Source organism: Neoarius graeffei, chromosome 22 (genome assembly GCF_027579695.1).
Source record: "Neoarius graeffei isolate fNeoGra1 chromosome 22, fNeoGra1.pri, whole genome shotgun sequence".
Lineage (NCBI taxonomy): Eukaryota > Metazoa > Chordata > Actinopteri > Siluriformes > Ariidae > Neoarius > Neoarius graeffei.
The window spans coordinates 19,261,247-19,280,928 of record NC_083590.1 but is presented as its reverse complement, the minus strand read 5'-3'; the positions used below and the strand labels follow the sequence as shown (position 1 = coordinate 19,280,928).

General features: G+C 39.8%; 1 protein-coding gene across 3 annotated transcripts; it reads right to left on the bottom strand.

Annotated features, from left to right (window-relative positions):
* Positions 1-5,487: 5,487 nt before the first annotated feature.
* On the bottom strand, positions 5,488-12,036 carry LOC132870382 (uncharacterized). 3 transcript variants are annotated; one of them, XM_060904023.1, is made up of 8 exons: positions 11,949-12,036; positions 10,307-10,609; positions 9,591-9,884; positions 8,885-8,983; positions 8,747-8,771; positions 8,537-8,568; positions 6,715-6,749; positions 5,488-6,613 (listed from the first exon to the last, which is right to left on the bottom strand). In XM_060904023.1, the coding sequence occupies exons 1-8, from the start codon at positions 12,016-12,018 to the stop codon at positions 6,527-6,529; spliced, it is 945 nt and encodes a 314-aa protein (XP_060760006.1). In that variant the 5' UTR covers positions 12,019-12,036; the 3' UTR covers positions 5,488-6,526. The 3 variants fall into 3 exon arrangements, with proteins under 3 accessions (XP_060760006.1, XP_060760007.1, XP_060760008.1); XM_060904024.1 differs by having other exon boundaries at positions 8,747-8,768; XM_060904025.1 differs by lacking the exon at positions 8,885-8,983.
* Positions 12,037-19,682: the final 7,646 nt, after the last annotated feature.

Below are 19,682 nucleotides of genomic sequence, written 5' to 3'. Positions count from 1 at the left end.
AGAGGAAAGAGTGATGTGATTGGTTTAAGCTTCGACCAGTAGCAAACTGAGGCATTTCAGGGAGGCAGGTCAACCACGCGCTTTGGGAAACAGTTGGGCTTAATATCTATGCCAGACCAAATGCTCGCAGAGCTTTGAAGTTGCGTTAGCCAGACTAGCATAGGTGTTGGTTGAGTTGAGAAGCTGCTGATCAGAACAGTCTCTCGAGTTGACACAGAATGGTGTGAAAAGGAAAAAAAAACAGCCACAGTTTTTCAGGTGGAAACATCTTGTTGATGAGAGAGGTTCGGGGACACTGGAGAGACTGGTTCAAATAAGAGAGAAAACTCCACTAAAATAATCACTTTTTACAGCCGTGGTGAGCAGAAAAGCATCTCAGGATACATTGACCCTTGAGGTGGATAAGCTGACCAAGACAACACAACTTTTTTTTTTTTTTTTTTTAAATCTTGAAGTGTTCAGTTTCTATAATAGTTAACATAGTGTATATACTGATATTTGTGTGTGTGTGTGTGTGTGTGTCTGTATACAGTATATACAGTGGTGCTTGAAAGTTTGTGAACCCTTTAGAATTTTCTATCTTTCTGCATAAATATGACCTAAAACATCATCAGATTTTCACACAAGTCCTAAAAGTAGATAAAGAGAACCCAGTTAAACAAGTGAGACAAAAATATTATACTTGGTCATTTATTTATTGAGGAAAATGATCCAATATTACAAATCTGTGAGTGGCAAAAGTATGTGAACCTTTGCTTTCAGTATCTGGTGTGACCCCCTTGTGCAGCAATAACTGCAACTAAATGTTTGTGGTAACTGTTGATCAGTCCTGCACACCGGCTTGGAGGAATTTTAGCCCATTCCTCCATACAGAACAGCTTCAACTCTGGGATGTTGGTGGGTTTCCTCACATGAACTGCTGGCTTCAGGTCCTTCCACAACATTTCAATTGGATTAAGGTCAGGACTTTGACTTGGCCATTCCAAAACATTAACTTTATTCTTCTTTAACCATTCTTTGGTAGAACAACTTGCGTGCTTAGGGTCATTGTCTTGCTGCATGACCCACCTTCTCTTGAGATTCAGTTCATGGACAGATGTCCTGACATTTTCCTTTAGAATTCGCTGGTATAATTCAGAATTTATTGTTCCATCAATGATGGCAAGCCGTTATGGCCCAGATGCAGCAAAACAGGCCCAAACCATGATACTACCACCACCATGTTTCACAGATGGGATAAGGTTCTTATGCTGGAATGCAGTGTTTTCCTTTCTCCAAACATAACGCTTCTCATTTAAACCAAAAAGTTCTATTTTGGTCTCATCTGTCCACAAAACATTTTTCCAATAGCCTTCTGGCTTGTCCACATGATCTTTAGCAAACTGCAGATGGGCAGCAATGTTCTTTTTGGAGAGCAGTGGCTTTCTCCTTGCAGCCCTGCCATGCACACCATTGTTGTTCAATGTTCTCCTGATGGTAGACTCATGAACATTAACATTAAACATTAGCCAAATGTGAGAGAGGCCTTCAGTTGCTTAGAAGTTACACTGCGGTCCCTTGTGACCTCGCTGACTATTACATGCCTTGCTCTTGGAACGAGCTTTCTTGGTCGACCACTCCTGAGGAGGATAACAATGGTCTTGAATTTCCTCCATTTGTACACAATCTGTCTGACTGTGGATTGGTGGAGTCCAAACTCTTTAGAGATGGTTTTGTAACCTTTTCCAGCCTGATGAGCATCAACAACGCTTTTTCTGAGGTCCTCAGGAATCTCCTTTGTTCGCGCCATGATACACTTCCACAAACGTGTATTGTGAGGATCAGACTTTGATAGATCCCTGTTCTTTAAATAAAACAGGGTGCCCACTCACACCTGATTGTCATCCCATTGATTGAAAACACCTGACTCTAATTTCACCTTCAAATTAACCGCTAATCCTAGAGGTTCACATACTTTTGCCACTCACAGATATGTAATATTGGATCATTTTCCTCAATAAATAAATGACCAAGTATTATATTTTTGTCTCTTTGTTTAACTGGGTTCTCTTTATCTACTTTTAGGACTTGTGTGAAAATCTGATGATGTTTTAGGTCATATTTATAATATAGAAAATTCTAAAGGGTTCACACACTTTCAAGCACCACTGTATATGCCAAATTTATTAACACCCCTTCAAAAATGTCTAATTGTGAGGTTGTAAAATGCATCCTAATATTAAGGGACAGTACACTGTGAAGGGCAGCACGGTGGTGTAGTGGTTAGCGCTGTTGCCTCACAGCAAGAAGGTCTGGGTTCGAGCCCCGTGGCCGGCGAGGGCCTTTCTGTGCGGAGTTTGCATGTTCTCCCTGTGTCCGTGTGGGTTTCCTCCGGGTGCTCCGGTTTACCCCACAGTCCAAAGACATGCAGGTTAGGTTAACTGGTGACTCTAAATTGAGCGTAGGTGTGAATGTGAGTGTGAATGGTTGTCTGTGTCTATGTGTCAGCCCTGTGATGACCTGGCAACTTGTCCAGGGTGTACCCTGCCTTTCGCCCGTAGTCAGCTGGGATAGGCTCCAGCTTGCCTGCGACCCTGTAGAACAGGATAAAGCGGCTTGAGATAATGAGAGGAGATGAGATGAGTACGCTGTGAAACGATCAAACAACGTATGGTTTGCCCTAACAGACAAAGTGTTCAGGTGTTTAGCCACTAAAACACATTTGAGCATCACACCAGCCACAGTGACCAAAGTGTATTTATGGTACAGTGTGTTAAGGTGATCTGTAAGTGCTGAGATCTGAAATTCAGACCAGGTGCACTCTGTTGTCCGTTGAGACGACTTTCTCCACCTGACATCCTGCTTTGATGCTATGTGTAGCAGCTCGCTTTGTTTTAACCACATAGGACCCGGCCGAGAGTAGCTGGAGTGTACAGGGGCCATCGCACGCCCACGCTACAGCTCACTGTGGTTTCACAACTCTTTGCTGAAATCTGCATTGTAATTCTCCAGCATGCAGATGGAGCACAAACTCTGACATTTTGGTTTTTATTTTTTGTTGTTGTTGCAAGGAAGCCAGTGGGTATGACTGCGCTTTCAGCCTTAACATGCATGAGCATACTGTAGAAAAAAAAAGAAAGAAAGAAATAGATTTACCAGAAACTAAAAAAAAAAGTTTTAGACGTACATAGAACTCATAGACAAAATAATTAATGCAGGTCCATCAGAAGAAAAAAAATACAGTTATTCGTATTTCATGTAGCTGAAATTTTATGGAAAATATCATATTACTAAATATAACTACTAACCCCGTTTCCAGAAAAGTTGGGATATTTTCCAAACTGCAATAAAAATCAAAATCTGTGATTTGTTAATTCATGTGAATTTTTATTTAACTGACAAAAGTACAAGGAAAAGATTTTCAATAGTTTTACTGACCAACTTAATTGTATTTTGTAAATATAAACAAAGTTAGAATTCGACGCCTGAAACACACTCCAAAAAAAAAGTTGGGGCAGAGACAAAATAAGGCTAAAACGTTTATAGGATATTTAAGGAACACCATTTTGGAAGATTCCACAGTCAGCAGGTTAATTTCGATCATGATTGGGTATAAAAGGAGCAGCACCAAAGGCTCCATCTTTGCAAGCAAGGATGGGGCGTGGCTCACTGCTTTGTGCCAAAAATTTGTGCGAATTGTTAGTCAGTTCAAAAAGAACATTTGTCAATGCAAGATTTTAGATCTTTCAGAATCTACAGTACATAATATTGTGAAAAGATTCAGGGAATTCGGAGACATCTCAATGTGTAAATCTCAGTGGGCGAGGTCGGAAACCACTGTTGAATGTGCTTGACCTTCGAGCCCTCAGGCGGCACTGCTTGAGAAACCGTCATGCTAATGTGACAAATACAGCCACATGGGTTCGGGAGTACTTCAGGAAACTATTGTCACTCAACACAGTCCGCTGCTACATCCAGAAATGCAACCTGAAACTGTATTACACAAGGAGGAAGCTATTCATCAATATTATACAGAAACGCTGCCGATTTCTCTGGCCCTGAACTCATCTCAGATGGACCAAAAGACAGTAGAAATGTGTGCTGTGGTCAAATGAGTCACATTTCAGCTTGTTTTTGGGAAAACTGGACATCGAGTTCTCAGAGGAAACCCATGCAGACAGGGCAAGAACATGCAAACTCCACACAGAAAGGCCCCCGCTGGCCATTCGGTTCAAACCCAGAACCTTCTTGCTGTGAGGTGACAGTCCTAACCACTGCACCACCCCAATACCAATTGGCTGCCATTAAAAGTGGGAGTGCCTGGGGTGCAGATTGCTGCATCCTGTAGGGAATGTGAAGGCAACCAATGAGAGCACAGCCTCAGGTCATCTGATTACAGCTTATATAGACACTCGTTTGTCTGGTGCCCTTAACCAGGAAGTGAATTTCTGTATTCACACAGAAATTAAGCAAATATAATTTGGAACCGATTTTTAATGAATGGCACATTGTACGAGGAAACAATTTTTATTTCATACTTATTGAAGATTATATATTTAATTTATGTTTAACATGTTTAAGTAGACTTTCTACTGCGCACCAGTGCCCTGCATTGACAAGTCGCCACTGGTAGATACCAATCTCTGTTCCGTTCCAGTTTCTTGACTGACTGTGTTATATTTCCTTCTTAGACTTGTGAATATAAACTGGAGCCCACCTTTCCGTCTTCTACCTCTGCAGTGTTTCCTGTGACGCTCGCTGCCACACAACCACAAAGCATGATAGATCCACAATCATGTTTAACAATAAGAAAGATGTTCTTTCCATCATGTACTGCTCCTTTTCTCTGCAAACATACCTTGAGCGATCATGGCCAAAGAGTTCGATTTTTACTTGTTTTCATCAGTCCAAAGCACTTTCTTTCCCACAAGATGATTCTAGTTTATTTAGATATTGGTTTGCATACATCAGATGTTCATTTTGTGATGAGGTCAGAAGTAAAATTTCCTTCTGATGACTCTACAGAAACTGTAATCTGGGGGGGTGCCCAAACTTTTGCATACAACTGCCACTTTTAACAACTCAGAAGGCTGTGACCACTCAGCACCCAGTTCTCCTCAGTACTGTAGAAATACTGCTCGTGTGTGTCATTGTGTAAAATGTAAATGATGTATTTGTGTGTTGTTTGTAACGTGGTTGCAGGAGACCGTGTGAGTTTCATGTGCACTTTACCTGTGACCCTGACAATGAACTCAAAACATTACAGACTTATTCTTTGTTTATGACCATATACAAATACGAGTGTATGAATATATATTATGTGATAAAATTTATAAATTTATATTTGATTAATTTTTATATTGTATTATTGTAAAAGCTGAATGCCAGTGGTTTGTTATTTATTATTCAAGATGATCTGTACTAAGAGTAGCTTATTCAACTACTATTATTTATAATAATAATAATAATAATAATAATAATAATAATAATAATAAATCAGATGGTAGGTTTTATTGGACATTTCAAGACATCATAATGATTTTCTTCACTCACTCATTAACTCACCCACTCATTAATTAACTCACTCATTAACTCGCTCACTTATTATCTCACTCACTCATTCATTAACTCACTCACTCACTTATTATCTCACTCACTCACTCACTCACTCACTCACTCACTCACTCACTCACTCACTCACTCATTATCTAACTCACTCACTCATTCACTCACTCACTCACTCACTCATTAATTAACTCACTCATTAACTCACTCATTCATTAACTCACTTATTATCTCACTCACTCATTCACTCATTCATTAACTCACTCACTTATTATCTCACTCACTCATTAACTCAATCATTCACTCACTTATTATCTCACTCACTCACTCACTCACTCACTCACTCACTCATTAACTCATTCACTCACTCACTCATTCATTAACTCACTCACTTATCTCACTCACTCATTAACTCATTCACTCACTCACTTATTATCTCACTCACTCACTCACTCACTCATTAACTCATTCACTCACTCACTCATTCATTAACTCACTCACTTATCTCACTCACTCATTAACTCATTCACTCACTCATTCATTAACTCACTCACTCATTAACTCATTCATTAACTCACTCATTCATTAACTCACTCACTCACTCACTCACTCATTAACTCACTCACTCACTCATTAACTCATTCATTAACTCACTCACTCTCTCACTCATTAACTCATTCATTAACTCACTCACTCACTCACTCACTCACTCACTCATTAACTCACTCACTCACTCACTCTTTCATTAACTCACTCACTTATTATCTCACTCACTCTAACTCATTCACTCACTCACTCATTCACTCACTCATTAACTCACTCACTTATTATCTCTCACTCATTAACTCATTCATTAACTCACTCACTTATTATCTTATTCATCTAACTCATTAACTCACTCATTAACTCATTCATTAACTCACTCATTCATTACTCACTCATTCATTCATTACCTCACTCCCTTACTTATTAATTAATTCATTCATTCATTAAGCACAACATTCCTGTTTAATGTATTGCTTCCTTGTTGTCTGTTACTGGTGAGGTCCAAACTTGCATACTGCAATTCCTATAAACACACACACACACACAGAATTATTCACACACTGAATATGGACATGTTTAGTCTCAGTACATGACATCCCAGATGTGTGAGCGATCTCATCATACCAGTACGGACGATCTCTTGGGCCTCTTTTTGCCTCCTGAGAGTGTGAACACAACATGCATCAGCGTATTAAACTCCACATTAGCTGTGTGTAATATTCCACTGACACACACCAACCTGTCACACACACGGACCCTGACCGACAGCACACAACAGTTTTATTGGTTTCACACTCTTAACAATGGACGCTGTCACAAATATTGTAAAAATATAAATTTATCCAGACAACACATCTGTTATTTTAATAGCAGTCTCTTGTTTCCTGCCTTCTGCTTTTTGCTCTGTAATGCCGTAATGTGTTTACATCAGCATTTTATGAGAGAAATGAAAAGACTTTAGAAATCTGAAGTTGTCATTTAAAACAGGGGTTTGCAAACTTTCTGTAGACCCTTTTAACTGCGATAGATAGATAGATAGATAGATAGATAGATAGATAGATAGATAGATAGATAGATAGATAGATAGATAGATAAATTAAGGAATTAAGAAATTAAGTAAGCAAATAAATTAGTAAGTAATTAAGTTTGTAATTAATTAAGTAAGTAAGTAGGTAAATAAGTTAGTAAATTAGTAATTAAGTAAATAAATATGAAAGTAAATAAGTCAGTAAGTAAATTGTAGATTTATTAATTAATTAATTAATTAATTAATTAATTAATTAATTAAGTTGGTAAGTACTTAAGTAATTAAATAAGTTAATAAGTAATTAAGTAAGTAAGTAAGTTGGTAAGTAAATTAGCAAGTAATTGAGTAAGTTAGTTAGTAAGTAAGTAATTAACTAAGTAAGTTGGTAAGTAAATTAGTCAGTCAGTAAGTAAGTACTTAAGTAATTAAGTACAGGTAAGTTAGTAAGTAAGTACTTAAGTAATTAAGTAATTAAATAAGTAAGTTAGTAACTAAGTAAGTTAAGTAATTAAGTAAGTTAGTAAGTACTTAAGTAATTAAGTAAGTAATTACTTAATTACTTACTAATTACTTACTTAGTAAGTTATTAAGTAAGTAAGTTATTAAGTAAGTAATTAGGTAATTGAACATCCCTGATCAGTTTGAATTTTTTGTTGTTTATTGTTTATAAAGTGTAAAATATGTAAAATAATAAGTTGGCTATTTATTCAAGAAACATTATTCTCAAATTCAATATTTATTCAATCATAAATATCGTAACTTTCACAGGGACCTCACTTTAATCAACACTGCGTTAAAATACCGAGTTATAATTGTAAATAATGCTTAGAATAGAAGCGATAATAACAGTTACTGCGAGTGCCTGTGATTTTGCGTGTGATATTAATACGGTACGTGGAGCAACTTGAACTACTTTAACTCTCATCTGCTGAAAACTCCAGATGTTGGATATTTTCCAGTGTCCAGTATTTGATCATTTAATCAAGAGAATGAAGTGATATACTTTCCCTTTAAAGGTACAATCAGGAATGTAGTTTGAACTTATACACTGTATTTTCACATAAACACAACTAATATCTACTAAACACTGTTTACCAAAACACACACACACTGTTTCTCATGAACATATTACACATATTTTTTAATCATTCAAAGGCAACAATAGTTCTTGTAAACATGGCTGAAATACAAATTCAGTATTTAATAATAATAATAATAATAATAATAATAATAATGACTGAATGATTTACCCCAGGATTTTGCATTAATATATTCTTAGGTAGATATTTTATAATTTGTGTTAACTGTTTTTTTCTTGTTGTTGTTGTTGTTCTTCACAGAAAGTTTCATTTCTATGTTTTTGTGTATGTTACTAGTGAGTGTATGTAGTGTGGAAGAGTTTAAAGAGTTTTGATTTACCATTTCGACGACTGAAGTGAGAGTTAGTTAATCTGAAATGAAAATTAGGCTTTTGTTAGTCTCTCTCTCTCTCTCTCTCTCTCTCTCTCTCTCTCTCTCTCATGCACACACACACACACACACACACACACACACACACACACACACACACACACAGGCCTAAGTCAGATTCACATTTTTATATCTGGTGTTGTGGAGTGAGAGACGCACCTCGTAGGCACACAAGATCGTCCTGCTGAAAAGTTACAAATTACAAACCGTATAAGAGCAGATTACAACATCATATTACATTTATATACTTTACAGGATTATATTTTTTACAAGTGGCTTAATGTGACTTTCTCTTACCCTGCTGTAAAGAAACAAGAGTAACGACGAACACAATAACAACGACGAGGGCGACACCGGAGCACAAATACATCAACCATGAACACAACTGACTGGAGCCTGAGCACAGAAATAAGCAAATATCAAGCGTTACTCTATCCACAGTCACTGGATATGAGCAATCGCACGCTCTGATTGGCTACTCTACTACTAGGATATCAGGTCATATACCATGAGTAGAGAAAAACAAAATGACAGCATGTGTTGCTGAACCAACCGAGGACTAAATAAAAACTCTCCTCGAAAACAAAATCTCAAAAAATACAAAAAAAAGTACAACAAAATATGGAATGAAAGTATTTGATGGTAAAAACGTATCTTTTTTTTATTTTTCAAGAATTATTATTATCGCATTTTTCACAAATTGCTCCCGTCATTTCGCCGGTTTGTTTACATTCTAAGCAGAAATGATTTTGTCGGACATTTTGTATAAAGTTTTTATTTATCGAATTTGCAATAAATAAAAATCAAAATGCTCTGTTTCTCCAAATCCAGTGAATGTGGAGAGAATAAAACAGTTATTCCACTCAATCTCGTCGTACGTGGATTATAGCCACTATCAGCTCACGTACAACTCGATTTCGTGGAATAACTGTTAAAGATCATCTACCACGTCACATTATATTTATAAATTAATCAAAGAAGATGAATGTTAATTTGTAATCACCTTGTTGAAGAGATTTAGAGACGCGTCTGCCGTCCACCTCGACCACACAATCCACATTTGGAGTCTCCGCCCAGTTCTCTGAGGGAATGTTGATATGAGCGAGTGTGTATTCTACAGAGTCGTTGGTGTGTGTCCAGCCCGACTCCGTCCACCCGGTCATCTCTGATTCACCGACGACCCAGGAAACATTCACTTCAGATGGGACGACCCCCATCACCATGCACTGCAGAGGGATGGAGGGTCCGACACTCTCAGCCGGGACGTAGAGCGTTATGATAGGACGAGGATGGCGCTCTGGAAAAGACTTTTACCTGTTACCTCTAAGTAATGTATAAAACATTCTGGGACATCCTGGTTTCATTTACACTCACCGTCCACTTTGTTAGGAACATCTGTACAGCTCATTCATGGAGTTATTCAATCAGAGAGTCATGTAGCAGCAGCACAGTAACTCAAATAATCACTCTTTACAAACGCGGTGAGCAGAACGCATCTCAGAACAGCACAAAGTGTCGAATGTGAGGCTACAGAGTGTCCAGACTCGCCCCCAAACTGGACAGTTAAAGCTCTTGACCTGTAGGATCTGCGTGATTTTATACAATGTGCTGCTGATACATGATTGAGCAAGTGTCCAGATGTTCCTAATAAACACTGTACAGCTGAGTCAGAACTGATTTATGCAGTAAATCACACATCCGATCACACACTCATCCTACCTGTAATGATGACAGTGGAGCCGTTGCCCAAGTAGGAGATAACGCTGTGTTTTGCAGTGCAGTAGTAAACCCCTGAATCAGCCATGCTGGTGTTATAGATGAGTCCTGTACATGGGCTCGCTCTGGGATCATTGTGAACAGCAGTGGCCAGGCTCATCTCTCTGGTTCTCAAGTGCACTTTAAACCAGATGACTGAATCACAGCTGGTCAGGAGCTCCACTAAATCACACACCAGTGAGACCATTTCACCACGAAACACCTTCACGACTGCAGGATACTGAACTATCATCGCACAAGCAACAGCTGCAAAATGTACAACAGTAACTCAGTCAATTAGAAAGAACTGAGAAAGTCAAAACAAGTCAAACAAGAAGTAAGAAAGGTCATCATCGTCACTGCCGAACCCAGTCTGGGCTTGAGGTGAACCAGAACTGAAGCAGTAGGGTGGCTGGGTCCTTTCTGTGCGCACACACTCACGGTCAATTTAGAGTCACCAGTTAACCTAACCTGCATGTCTTTGGACTGTGGGGGAAACCGGAGCACACCCACAGGGAGAACATGCAAACTCCGCACAGAAAGGCCCTCGCCGGCCACGGGGCTCGAACCCAGACCTTCTTGCTGTGAGGTGACAGCGATAACCACTACACCACCGTGCCGCCCAAGAAAGGTAGATAGATACAAAGAAAGAAAGAAAGAAAGAAAGAAAGATGGAACTAACAAAAAAGAAAGATAAAGAGAAAAAGATTCCTTAAGTGTTATATGTACGATATAAAACTTTACACAATACAACTCTATATAATACTTTATACAAAATAGATGAGTTCTTATTTTATAACAATGTATACTACACACGCGCGTGTGCACACACACACACACACACACACACGCTCATTTAAACAAAAAGTAAGCAAGAAATCTACAAAGTCAGATGGAAAAGCTTGATAAAGAAAGAAAGAAAGAAAGAAAGAAAGAAAGAAAGAAAGAAAGAAAACATGGAATGGAAAAAAACATACAAATTGAACAAAAAGAAAGAAAGAAAGAAAGAAAGAAAGAAAGAAAGAAAGAAAGAAAGAATGGAATGGCAAAAACCCTACAAATTGAACAAAAAGTAAGAAACAAACAAACAAACCATGGAACAGTAAAAAAAATAAAAATAAACAAAAAGTAAGTATGAAATAAGTAAGAAATCTATAAAGCCAAAGAAAAGCTAAGAAAGAAAGAAAGAAAGAAAGAAAGAAAGAAAGAAAGAAAGAAAGAAAGAAAGAAATCATGGAACTGATAAAAAAGGATAAAGGAAAAGATGAAGATTATATATGAATTATATATTCAAAATGTCCTTGTTATGTGTACGATACTAAACTGTACACAATACAACTCTATATAATACTTTATACAAAATAGATTAGTTTTTATTTTATAACAATATATAGTACACACACACACACACACACACACACTTAAAAAGAGTTAGTCAGAAATCTAAAAAGCTGGACACAAAATAAATAAATAAATAAATAAATAAATAAAGAAAGAAAGAAAGAAAGCTTGGAACTGTAAAAAAAAATTTTTTTTACTTTTTTCCACACAAGTGCACACACACACACACACACACACACACACACACACACACACTCATACTTACACTGCAGAGAAAACAGGCAGAAGAGAAAAAGTTTGTGTGGCATGTTGAAAGTGTTCAGGAGCGTTAACATCCACCTTCATCCTCTCTTTTACCTCTGCTGTGAGTAACTCATCAGCCTGCACACACACACACACACACACACACACACACACACAGAATTATAAAAAGATGCCTTCGTCAGAACAGATGAAAACGGAAATGAACATAAAATCAATACAGCAGGCCAGATACGTCCAACACTACAAACACGATCCGATCCGTTCAGCAAAATAAACACAACTGGCGATGATCATAAAGGACCAAAGAAAATAACATAAAAATATTATTATTATTATACGACAGTGTGGTTCAATTCTCAAATGTGATTGGTAAGAGGGAGATTAATTTTCTATCACAGTGGCTCTGACTTTAGTGCAACAAAATAAAAATAAAGAAAGTGGTTAAATGCACTTGAGACTCCACTGGGGAAAGTCTTCAGTTTTATATTCTGACCCTTTAACAGAGTGTTAACAGCATGGTATGAGTTTATATGAAGGTGTCTGTGAAGGGTGTGTTTTACATTCCCACTCCTGCCTGCACCTGAAGGAATAATTCCTGCTGTTATTATTGTTGTCCTTTAAAGCCAAATATCATTTTTAAACATTCTGTTGTGTCCAGCTCTGTGTGAAAGAGCCACGGGTTGCATATCACATCCCGTCTCACTCTGCTAGTTTCGAGTCAGATGCTCTTGAGATCAAAATTGAAATTTGCAGTTCAACTCCAGAGTCATTATCAGCCTGATAGTCACTGCTGTGATCACTGCACCCTCCATCCAGGGAAGTCTGATTACTGAGTTATAAGAACAGCAGATGGACACGAGCTTCCTTGCTGCAGACTCTCAGCTTCACAGTCACCAGTTTCATCCACACGAGTGCGTTTTACAAATTGGTACATGCTGAAATACTGTAATAGAATACAGATATTTTATTTTGCACCTTTATTTATTTTCATCATTAACAGTGTAGTGTAAAAAGTACTGACGCTGGTCATGTAATTTATATGACTAGTGTTGTAGTCAAGACAACCTAAACTGAGACAAAGTCATGGCTGAGACCAAGTCCAAGACCATGTCAGGACTGAGACCAATTCATGCCCGAGACCATGTCGTGACCAAGACCAAGTTATGACTAAGACCAAGTCATGACCAAGACCAAGTCCAAGACCATGTCATGACCGAGACCAAGTCATGACTGAGACCAAGTCATGACTAAGACCAAGTCATGCCCGAGACCAAGTCATGCCCAAGACCATGCCATGACTGAGACCAAGTCCAAGGCCATGTCATGCCCGAGACCAAGTCATGACTGAGACCATGTCATGACCGAGACCAAGTCCAATACCATGTAATAACCGAGACCATGTCATGACTGAGACCAATTCATTACTGAGACTGTGTCGTGCCTGAGACCAAGTCATGCCCAAGACCATGCCATGACTGAGACCAAGTCCAAGACCATGTCATGACCGAGACCATGTCATGACCAAGACCAATTCATTACCGAGACCACCATGTCATGCCTAAGACCAAGTCCAAGACCATGTCATGACCAAGACCAAGTCATGACCGAGACCACATCATGACCAAGACCACATCATGACCGAGACCAAGTCCAAGACCATGTCATAGCCAAGACCAAGTCATGACCAAGACAAATTCATGACCGAGACAACATCATGTCCAAGACCAAGTCATTACTGAGACCATGTCATGCCCAAGACCATGTCATGACTGAGACCATGTCATGACCGAGACCAAGTCCAAGACCATGTCATGACCGAGAGCAAGTCATAACCAAGACCATGTCATGACCAAGACCAATTCATTACAGAGACTATGTCATGCCTGAGACCAAGTCATGACTGAGACCAAGTCCAAGACCATGTCATGACTGAGACCATGTCATGGCCGAGACCAAGTCGTGACCGAGACAAATTCATGACCGAGATGACATCATGTCCAAGACCAAGTCATTACTGAGACCATGTCATGCCCGAGAGACCACATCATAACTGAGACCATGTCATGACCGAGACCAAGTCCAAGACCATGTCATGACCGAGACCAAGTCATGACCAAGATCATGTCATGACCAAGACCAATTCATTACAGAGACTATGTCATGCCTGAGACCAAGTCATGCCCGATACCAAGTCCTGACTGAGACCAAGTCCAAGACCATGTCATGACTGAGACCATGCCATGACCGAGACCAAGTCATGTCCAAGACCTGAGTGTATCGAGATCAAGACAAGACCAAGACTTTGAAGGGTTGCGATCAAGTCAAGACCAAGACCAAGGCAGGGTGAGACCAAGTCAAGACCAGGACCGGACCAGTGTGTGTGACGGGAAGGGGGGGGGTTGGAGGAGGGTTGACAGCTGTTAACAGGAAGAAAATTTTCAAATTAGCAATGAGTCACGTTATTGGTCACATTTGAAGCAGGAAATTTTACATCCAATCACAGTAATGATGTAAACAACAACAACAAAAAAAAATCAGACAATGCACAGGCAGTTCAGTGAGCTCCCAAAAGTTGTGGTCTTAACTGGTGTTGAAATAAAATCCTGAGTCCTCTATGTCTGAGATTGAGATGAGACTGAGTGGTAGTGTCATGGTTTGGGCCTGTTTTGCTGCATCTGGGCCAGGACGGCTTGCCATCATTGATGGAACAATGAATTCTGAATTATACCAGCGAATTCTAAAGGAAAATGTCAGGACATCTGTCCATGAACTGAATCTCAAGAGAAGGTGGGTCATGCAGCAAGACAACGACCCTAAGCACACAAGTCGTTCTACCAAAGAATGGTTAAAGAAGAATAAAGTTAATGTTTTGGAATGGCCAAGTCAAAGTCCTGACCTTAATTCAATGGAAATGTTGTGGAAGGACCTGAAGCGAGTAGCTCATGTGAGGAAACCCACCAACATCCCAGAGTTGAAGCTGTTCTGTATGGAGGAATGGGCTGAAATTCCTTCAAGCCGGTGTGCAGGACTGATCAACAGTTACCACAAACGTTTAGCTGCAGTTATTGCTGCACAAGGGGGTCACACCAGATACTGAAAGCAAAGGTTCACATACTTTTGCCACTCACAGATATGTAATATTGGATCATTTTCCTCAATAAATAAATGACCAAGTATAATATTTTTGCCTCATTTGTTTAACTGGGTTCTCTTTATCTACTTTTAGGACTTGTGTGAAAATCTGATGATGTTTTAGGTCATATTTATGCACAAATATAGAAAATTCTAAAGGGTTCACAAACTTTCAAGCACCACTGTAAATAATATTGGCTGGTGTTGAGTGGTATATCAGATATATTCCATTCAGCCAGCATGATCTTGAACAAATCGAAGACAAGTAGCTGAATGGAATATATCTGATAGACCACGAAAAAAGCCATTATTATTATTATTATTATTATTATTATTATTATTATTATTCATACACATTCCTTTTGTGTGTTCAACGTGTCTTTCTCCATCAAAATTCTCTTAAAATCTTCCGTATTTAATGAAGCAAACCTGGCGGACATGTTTGTTTACAGGTTGTCACAGTCGCTCGCTAGCACGGAAGTTTTACATCTTTGACATGTGACATGATGTTGTCTTGACAACCATGCAATATCGTAAACCATATTCAACGCTCATTCTCCATTGGGTAGAGTGACGTAATACACGTAGGATAAGCGATATGCTAACAGTATTGCATGCGATCTAACCAAATAAATGAACCCTGCTAGAAGGGAATAGAACACATGTTTTTATTCAATTAAAAAAGTGTCCTGTATGGATAATAATTGTCAATATTCCTTCTTCCTGCATCCTGGTTGCTTTACTGTTTGTGAGGGACCAAATGGCGCATGTGGCGAATTTCCTTCTGGTTAAAAAGATGGGCAGTGTGTTCATCTAATCAGCGTCGATCCTTGTTGAGAACACGTTCCTACTATTTCCAGTAGAAGTTGTGTTTTCTATTTGTGGTTTTTACACTACATTACATTACAGGCATTTCAGCAGACACTTATCTAGAGCGATGTACACCATACCCAGAGCAGTCCAGGGAGCAGTTGGGGGCTAGGTGCCTTGCTCAAGGGCACTTCAGCCATTCCTACTGGTCCAGGGAACTGAACCAGTGACCTTCTGGTCCCAAAGTTGTTTCTCTAACCATTAGGCTTTCCCATGTTAACAACATGGTTTTGTCATTGTGTTTTGTGATTTGTTGTTGTCCTTTCCCATTTGCGGTTGTGATTTGCCCTTCAGGGCCACCATAGCATGATGATAGGGTTCATCTCATCTCATTATCTCTAGCCGCTTTATCCTGTTCTACAGGGTCGCAGGCAAGCTGGAGCCTATCCCAGCTGACTACGGGCGAAAGGCGGGGTACACCCTGGACAAGTCGCCAGGTCATCACAGGGCTAACACATAGACACAGACAACCATTCACACTCACATTCACACCTACGGTCAATTTAGAGTCACCAGTTAACCTAACCTGCATGTCTTTAGACTGTGGGGGAAACTGGAGCACCCGGAGGAAACCCACGCGGACACGGGGAGAACATGCAAACTCCGCACAGAAAGGCCCTCGCCGGCCACGGGGCTCGAACCCGGACCTTCTTATTGTGAGGCGACAGTGCTTCGCTTCTTCATTTTGCACCAAAATCCAGCAGCCTTCATTATGTTTTCTTTTTTAATCAGAAAAGTGCTCTCTTATGGAATATGCAGCTCAGATACAAACATTTTTTTTCTGTAACATTTAATTTTGTGTTGGAAAACGAATGTTTGGGATCTAAAATGTTTTTGTACTGACTCAATAATGCAGAAGTCATCAAATAAAAATCTATAACAAAGTTTGTACTAAAAAAATAGAGTGCCTAAGACTTTTGCGCAGTACTGTATATTGTTTAGTTGTATTCAAAATGTGTGTGTGTGTGTGTGTGTGTGTGTGTGTGTGTGTGTGTGTGTGTGTGTGTGTGTATTTCACACAGCATAAAATTAGGATTAAAAAATATTGGGGTTAAAATGTAGCTACTCATCCCAATTTGTTTTTAGAGCAGATATACTATGTGCGAATATAATATTTTTTTTTAACCTCACATTGGAAATTATGAACAGAAACAATAACTGATGTTAATATCTCATGCTTGTACATATATTCTAAATGCTTGTTTTTTTCCTCCTCGGTGTTTACCTTTGTGTCCGTGGCTGCAGAGAAACAGCTCAGTGTTTCAGTGTTTGGTCTAAACCACACGCAGACCGTAAACACCAATGCAGACGAGCTCTGTGGGCGAGAACAGAGCGGAATGACCTACAATATGCAATATGCAACGCCCACGCTGTGTGCTTTTCCTGCCTATCGTTTCTTTATGATAACAGCAATGTGACCTTTGTGAGCTGTAATGAGGAGGTGTGTGTAGTCAACACTACAGCCTGTGCTGAATGACTGCACCGCTATAGTATCAGAACACTTCTGAATGACCTCGGTGCTAACATACAGCTGCAAAAAAATGTAGCAGGGCTGAATTTAAACACACAGTGCTGTGCTTGGGCGGCACGGTGGTGTAGTGGTTAGCACGGTCGCCTCACAGCAAGAAGGTCCTGGGTTTGAGCCCAGCGGCCGGCGAGGGCCTTTCTGTGTGGAGTTTGCATGTTCTCCCCGTGTCTGTGTGGGTTTCCTCCGGTTTCCCCCACAGTTCAAAGACATGTGGTCAGGTTAACATGGGATGGCCTTGAGCGAGGCACCAAACTCCCAACTGCTCCCTGAGTGCTGTTAGCATGGCTGCCCACTGCTCTGGGTGTGTGTGTGTTCACTGCTTCAGATGGGTTAAATGCAGAGAGGAAATTTCACAAGTGTGTGATGAATAAAGTTGTGCTTTCTTTCTTTCTTTCTTGAATGACTAATTCTCAGAGCTCAGTTCATACCTCTGATGTTGTAGTAAAGTGGTTCAATATCCTTACATTCCTTACAATGAGTATTGTATTGTAAGGGGCTGAATAGCACAACTCAAGACTTCGATCTCTAGACAGAAGGGCATTTATAAGTCTCACTGCTTCCTTCAAGCCGATTTCACTTCCTAGTGGTGCAGCACGAGGTTCTCGGCCTTACAGCTGGGTAGCTAATGAAGCTGTGGATAATGGTGAGGTCCCTGACAGAAACCTCCAAGGATTATGGGGCTTGTCTACTCCCCCATGATCAGCAGGGTGCTTTAGAGTCCCTCCCTAAATGGTGTTCCTTTCAGACACAGTAGCGGGGTCCAAACACCCATTGCAACCAAGCCTCTCGACTTGTCTTGCGATTGGATCTAATGTCTGCTTGGCCAAGTGTTTGGAACTGTCATTGTCCACCGGCTGCTTCACCCTATCTTCTCACGCACAAGTTTTTATCCAGCTACAGTAACAAGCTAGAATACTATGAAACTTACATTTATTTTCACATATACAGTACTGTACAAAAGTCTTAGGCACCCTATTTTTTCATACAAACTTTGTTATACATTTCTATTTTATGACATCTACATTATCGAGCCAAAACATTACAAAAACATTTTAGAGTTCCAAACATTCGTTTTCCAGCACAAAATTAAACGTTACAGAAAAAACATTTGTATCTGAGCAACATATTACATAAAAGACCACTTTTCATGGGCGGCACGGTGGTGTAGTGGTTAGCGCTGTCGCCTCACAGCAAGAAGGTCCTGGGTTCGAGCCCCGGGGCCGGCGAGGGCCTTTCTGTGTGGAGTTTGCATGTTCTCCCCGTGTCCGCGTGGGTTTCCTCCGGGTGCTCCGGTTTCCCCCACAGTCCAAAGACATGCAGGTTAGGTTAACTGGTGACTCTAAATTGACCATAGGTGTGAATGTGAGTGTGAATGGTTGTCTGTGTCTATGTGTCAGCCCTGTGATGACCTGGCGACTTGTCCAGGGTGTACCCCGCCTTTCGCCCGTAGTCAGCTGGGATAGGCTCCAGCTTGCCTGCGACCCTGTAGAAGGATAAAGCGGCTAGAGATAATGTGATGTGACCACTTTTCATATTAAAAAAACTAGATAAATAGATAGAGACTGTGACTAAAGTCATAGTAATTTGCGCTAGCTTCTACAAACCAGGACCTCTGGTCACCGTACCCTATAGATCCGGAATGGTAAGAGATAGAGAATGATGCTTAGTGAGGAAAAGTTGCCCTGAACAAACAAACAAATAAATAAATAAATAAATAAATAAGCTGATTGAAAAATTATGAAAATTGACAGAGTTATAAGTGATTCAAAAAAGCCAATTTTTCATGGATCATTCCAGATCAGTGATCCAGATCAGCACCAAAAGTCATAGCAACGTAATTCAGCCCAGAGGTATTCCTCATGTGAAATTTGGTGATGATTGGTTGAAAACTGAGGGAGAAATAGGGTCCTAAATAAAGTTAGGTTGATAATAATAATAATAATAATAATAATAATAATAATAATAATAACTAGATAGATACTGTGGGGCGGCATGAAGGTTCTGGGTTCGAGCCCAGCGGATGGCGAGGGCCTTCCTGTTTGGAGTTTGCATCTTCTCCCCGTGTCTGTGTGGGTTTCCTCCGGGTACTCCAGTTTCCCCCACAGTCCAAAGACATGCAGGTTAGGTTAACTGGTGACTCTAAATTGACCGTAGGTGTGAATGTGAGTGTGAATGGTTGTCTGTGTCTATGTGTCAGCCCTGTGA